Consider the following 6,336-nt stretch of genomic DNA (forward strand, 5'->3'; position numbering starts at 1 on the left):
TTGCTTTTATGCTAAATATTCAGTGCTTTTAAGAAGGGTTTATTAGGAAAAATGCAAGCTGCTTCATACCACTGTCCAATCCTGATGATATATTTTATTTAAGAGTTTTGAAAATATTATTCTTGGATTACTGAAATACTTCCAAGTTACTTCTAAAGATGAAATAATGTTATTGTATTGTTATCTTATATATAAATTGAATACTATTTTATATTTCATAAATATATAAAGTGATTCTAAATAACTAATAGGAGATTACATTTATTTTTCTTTAATGAAATTTCTTAAATTGCAATCAGAATTTCTTTGTAACAGTCAGATTAATTTGGAGGTAACACCGTAGAAAGTCTAAGCAATGGCACTGGAAGAATAATTTATAACAAATTATATATCAAAATATTGTAATAGTAATGTATATGAAAATTGAAATATATACTATCTGATATACCACATTTTGGAATTTTACTCCATTTTCCAGTTTTCAGACATTGAATTGTGTCATTTCCAATTAGAACAAAGTCTTTAGCACATTTTATCCTACATGTCTCACCTACTCCCACACTACAGGGTTGAATCAAGACTAAGTTTGGAGGTAAAATTGGCCGAAGACACGATATTGCTGTTATAAATGCAAACACGATTAATATACAATTAAAAATAGTCATAAAGATTATTTAATAATTTAAAATACAGAAAAGTTAAATTTACTAATCAACCTAAAGATTATAATTATATTTTTTAAACTCAAGCAATAATAATTATAATTTTTAGATTTTTCTCTTATGGCTCAGATATAATGTTTATGTTAATTTCTTCAGAAATAACTTGAGACTAAATATATATCTTAATATTAATTATGTAATAACTTTCATCTAATTTGAGTAGAATAGAGAACATGACAGATAAAATATTCAATAAAGGGCAATTTTAAGTTATGAAGAAGCTAACTTAATAACTATGTTTACCAAAATTACTACATAATTACAAATGGATTATAAATTATCCAAATTGCTCATTGTTTGTTTATAAATATTATATACTAGTACAGTATTTTTGAAAAATAAATTTATTTAGAAATAAGCAATTAATACAAGCAACTTGTTTGTTGCTTTTTATAATTTAGAAATAAAATTACATCTGTAATAATATAATATTGATTGTGAAGTATTTTTTTCAAACCTATGTATAATCAAGCTATAAAAAGAATTCACATTTATTATTATTATTACTGTTTTATGGAGAAAAGATTTTAGATTATTATGAATAGAAGTTTTTAAGAATATTTCCTGAAAACAATTCAAATGTAGCTGAAACAAAAATAATCCTATAAACGAAAAGTAATTCAGCATTGGAAATAGGTATAAAATATAAATAGAAAAGTTTTTTTATGTTTTTGTTTTCTTTTTAAGAACATTGTCTATTGGTTTAGTTAAATACAGTTAAATCGTATTGTTTACGTGTTTATTACAGTCTCAGAACTACAGTGAGTACATAAACAATACAATTGAGCAGTAATTTTCAAAAATTGCAGACCCATGAATTCCCACTAATGCCTGTTGTTAATCTCGAGAATGAAGTTAGACAGATGAAAGTCGAGATCAAATATGGGAAGCTTAGAGGCAGGAGGCACAGATTAACCATATAGAAACTTCTATTTGCACAGAAAATCACGTTAATTCAAAAAATTTTCTCCGGAACGGCGTTAGATAACCGGCATAACTATTGTTAACAGGAGAAGTATGATGTACAGGGGCAATACATTACCAAAATTGAGAACAATTGCTCGTAGAAAACTTCTCATACATACGTAATTTCAATTACCAGAAGTATCTACATAATTAAAATCAAATAAAGTAGCTGATTTGTCAATTTTTTAACGGACATATTCAGAAAACCTTCATTATATAATGAAATTTCGGCCTTAACGAACGCCCCCGAATTAGTCCGTTAAATCGATGTTTTACTGTAATATATCCTACTTTAATTACGTTTTTTTTCTTTTTACTGTACACAATAATTTTTTTTTAAATGCAAACTTGAAAGAAGACGCTTTTCCGTTATTATATTAAAACATCAATATGAGCTGTTAATTCTCGTTGTCATCGATATCTGTCATGTTAGCTGTTTCTTCAAACTACAGGCTAATATATATTTGTCACTCTCTTATATTTACTGCATCGATCAGTAAGCGAATTATAGAATAAAAACATAAAACTTATATTATAATCATTCGTATTTTTACATTCTTGAATAAAAAGAAAAAGTGATAAGTATTGAACAGTATCAGAATTATGGTTTTTTTCAATAATTAGAGAAATTTTTATATTCACAACATTCAGTAAAACTACAGCTTCAACTCAGTATAGCTGCTGTAATTTGAAAGTTTTGCAACACAAAATTAGACTAAATATCAATAATAAACTTACGGCATCTGAGAATTTCGGTCCAAGTACCATCGTTATTACAATAGATATATTCTTCAATATGTAGATTTTGTTTACACTTAACTTTGCACATGCCACCAAAATTACATTGACATGGATATTCTAATATAGTGTTTTCTGGTAATTCAGGACTAGAACAACCTAAAATAAATTACGAAACATTTTAAAAAATACTTAAATTAGTATAATCGATAATATGCTATCTGCCTTTACGCGTTTCATTAGATGAAAATCATGAACTAATATTCTAGACACGCAAGAGTAATTGAGAATGAAGATTGTTCTATTCAATAAATCATGGCTTCCCAAGTTTTTTATAATTTTAAATCCAAACAGTGGCGTAGCGTGGGTATCAGCCGCCCGGGGCGGAGGAAAATTTCGCCGCCCGCTTATTTAGGTATTTTTACAAGATGATATTATTTATTGTGAAATTTTGCCGCCCCCTATAAGTGCCGCCCGGGGCGGGCCGCCCCTACCGCCCCCACTACGCTACGCCACTGAATCCAAATTAAACATTTTTATATCCTCGTCGTCTAGTTGTGAACTCTAACTAAAGCATTTTAGTCAGCAGATACATTTTCCTTGACAGAATTACAAAGCATAACATTTTTCTAAAAAAAATTTAACTTTTTCCGCCTGCACGAACAAAGAAAACAATTTTTAAAAACTTTTTTAGCTTATGGATACCGAAAGGGTGCTTTTAATCCTAACCTTGTATGTCTAACCGGGCTCGGTTAGTCATACAAGAGGGATAGCCGAAGGATGAAGGACGGGACCCGACATATTTAGGACAGGCCATTCATAAAAAATGGGTGGTCGGGATCGAATGGCGGACCTAGATTTAGTCCTGAGTCTCTGAAACGGCAAACTGATGTTTTACCACTCTGGCCATCACTAAAACGACACTGTTTTTACACCCATCATGAGTTCATTCAAGCCCACAATGAGAGCGGTCGAGTGATGAGAAAGGAGTCCAACGTATTGGGTCACTAGGAATCTTTCTGAACTGCTTTGTATATTTAGTTAGAACAGTTTGTTGTTCATGGTTAATGTGTTTCGTGTGTATTTATTTTAAATATATTCTTTCTTTTTTTAAAACTCTTTTCGCCCAGTGGGCACTAAGAGGGCCTCTTTTCTAGAAGGTCCATTATGGGTTCGTCCAGGCCCACAATGGAGCGACCGGGTGGTGAGGGACGAAGCCCGACATATCCGAACGGACCGTCCCCCGAAAAATTCCTGGGGATTATTCGACCCGTTCGGATTCGATCCCGGGTCCCCAGAGCGATAGGCTGTCACCTTGACCGCTCGGCCATCCGGTCGTCAGTTTAAATGTTTATCTTTTGTCTAATCGCTCTCACATGTTCTAATATTGTAATGTTGGAGTTTTCAAACCTGATGATGTCTTCTGATAGCAGTTGAAAACGTTTGTTTATTCTAAACCTAAACATATTCTGAAAATGTAAAACCTGAAGATTCTCAGTGATGATTGATTTTCAATGATGCTTCTCAAGCGCAGTATGATACTATCGTTCAAGGCTGCCAAATTCCCAATATGTCCTCAAATAAACCAAATCTTTTAAGTATGGCCATAAACAAAATTTACACGGATGACCCAAAGCTTCAAAAGTGCCATAGTGATGAGTTTTAGTACTAATTTTCTTTTGTTGCAGATATGTCTTCCGCATATCTTGAAATGCCACCATACCAGATTTGGTTGCATTTGGACTGCTTAATTGCAACCACCCGGTATTTACTAAATAAAATATAAAAGTGTGCTTACTTACCAAATTTTTTATCAATTTTCCAATTTCTCCATCCCATACAGAGACCCCACTGAAGAATACTTTTCATAGTCAAATGTTCTCTTTCGACATTATTCATCGTATAATAAGTATTATTCTTATAAGTATGGTCTAACGGAGCAGATTTCATATCTAGACATCCTGAAAATGAGAACATTTCTAGTTAAAACGTCATTAAAGTAAATTCTAAAATAAAATAGAGTTGGTCAAAACAATACATTTTTATCAGAGGCGTATACAGGAGGTGGTGTTTATGGTGCTGCAGTCAGCATCTTTGATACCAAAACAATCAGTTTTCTTACTTACAGATAAATACAACGCATATCGCACGACTTCAATTAGGTGAGATTATGTAAATAAAGTAATTCTAAGTTAATTGCAAGTGGAAAATGTGCAGGTGGCAGGTGACTTGGTTCACCAATGCCTTGAGCAGCATCCATATTCTCAGAATCTTGCATACGCCACTGATTTTGATCATTCAATATTGTAGCATATTATTTAAGATATAAACTATAATTTACTTACTTTGAAAATATTCTTCGCATCTGCTTAAATTGCAAGTTATCAATAATAAAGTAACTGGTGTGAAAAAATGGAATATATTCATTGTAAATATTTCAAATGGTATTAGAACATGTTAAATGTCATATGGAATATTAGGCTGCATGATGCGATACTTCAATAGATTAATTTCCATTAGAAATGCAATTGTTTTTTAAACATTCGTATTTTTAATGAAATAGAATAGAATATAAAAGATCATATTCAAATTTTATTTTAAACATAATATATTACTGCCACCTAGTCTTTAATTATGAAATATTTTCTTACTGGCCAATCTTTTAAAACTCTTTCCACTGTGAGCACTAAGAGGTTCCCGTTATAGGCCAGGCCCAGAATGGAGCGAGAGTTAGTGAAGGATGATGTCTGACATGTATGGAAAGACCATCCCCGGAAAATTTCTGGGAGTTTTTTCAACCGGTCCCGGATTCGATCAACTACAGTGTAGTAGACTGGGTATCTTAACCCTCTGGGCCATCCGTTATCGTTCTAGTGGCTAGGATATCTGAACTTTCATCCGAATCGGACGAGTCGAAAAACACGAGAAATTTTCGAGTGTAGTCCATCCTTATACGTCAGGCCCCGTTCCTCACCACTCGACAGTTCCATTGTGCGCCTGGCCGAACTCATAATAAGTTTGCTAATAAAAAGGTTCTTAAACTCTTAGTGCTCACAAGAAGGAAAGAGCTAAAAACTAAATACTTTGACGACCGGATTATCGAGAGGGTAGAGACGTTAACTTGTCTCTTTAAGAAATCTAAGTTCGATTTTGTATTGTAGAAATTTTGACGGCCGAATGTCTTATGTCGATTCAAGTATCAGTCTACCGCTCTGCTCTTGGGATCCAGGATCGAATTCAGGCGGGCGAAAAATTTCGAGAATTTTTCACGGGAGATCCCTCACCACTGGTTTCCCCCATCGTAAACCTAGCCAAACCCACGATAGAATTAAAAAAAAAGGCGCGCTTAGTGCTTACAAGGTGAAAAGACCCAAAAAACGAAAAAAGTTTTAAATTTTCATAAATGGATATGTCGGACCAATCTACTACCGAGCCTTTCCATTGTGGGCATAGTCAAACCTGTAATGAACACGAAAAAGGCGTATTAAATGCCTGTAAAGCTGAAAATATTAAGTGAAGCAGGATTCTTTTTCACTCAAAACATATCGTAGGTCTATCTACTGCTAAAAATTTCAATTTACTCTAATAAATTCGAACCGAGATACATTATATTATATTTCAATAATTTAATGCGATGTCGTAGAAGCAATATACAGTTGTATAAAAATTAATATACTTTTATTTATTTAATAAAAATATATTATTTTTATGAATCTTTAAGGAAAAATTTCTACGGATCGAATCTGAACTCAACACATCAACGCACTAGAAACGTTCGTCATACGGAAGGGCCAGATAATCTGGTGGAGAAAAGCGGATAAAAAATCGAAGTCAGTAGCACCCGAAATAAAATAGAAGAAGAAAAAAGCTTTTTTCTAATATTAATAATTACGTTTTAATTATAATTTAA

General features: G+C 32.5%; 1 protein-coding gene across 1 annotated transcript; it reads right to left on the reverse strand.

The window, feature by feature from the left end:
* Positions 1-249: 249 nt before the first annotated feature.
* Positions 250-4,895, reverse strand: LOC136985362 (P-selectin-like). Its single transcript, XM_067282633.1, has 5 exons — positions 4,772-4,895; positions 4,229-4,387; positions 2,427-2,585; positions 449-619; positions 250-361 (listed from the first exon to the last, which is right to left on the reverse strand). Exons 1-5 carry the CDS (start codon positions 4,851-4,853, stop codon positions 321-323), a joined length of 612 nt encoding a protein of 203 aa, XP_067138734.1. The 5' UTR covers positions 4,854-4,895; the 3' UTR covers positions 250-320.
* Between the last annotated feature and the right edge of the window lie 1,441 nt (positions 4,896-6,336).

The sequence above is a fragment of the Centruroides vittatus genome, unplaced genomic scaffold (assembly GCF_030686945.1).
Source record: "Centruroides vittatus isolate TY-2023 unplaced genomic scaffold, ASM3068694v2 contig_962, whole genome shotgun sequence".
In the NCBI taxonomy this organism is placed as follows: domain Eukaryota; kingdom Metazoa; phylum Arthropoda; class Arachnida; order Scorpiones; family Buthidae; genus Centruroides; species Centruroides vittatus.

What these genes read in the sequence shown, in the direction of transcription:
- LOC136985362 (XM_067282633.1), bottom strand. Translation starts at nt 4,853, where the DNA reads ATGAATATATTCCATTTTTTCACACCAGTTACTTTATTATTGATAACT. An exon ending in GAAAATTGATAAAAAATTTG is followed by an intron (nt 2,586 to 4,228) that starts GTAAGTAAGCAC and finishes AATTTATTTTAG; the next exon opens with GTTGTTCTAGTCCTGAATTA. An exon ending in GACCGAAATTCTCAGATGCC is followed by an intron (nt 620 to 2,426) that starts GTAAGTTTATTA and finishes CATTTATAACAG; the next exon opens with CAATATCGTGTCTTCGGCCA.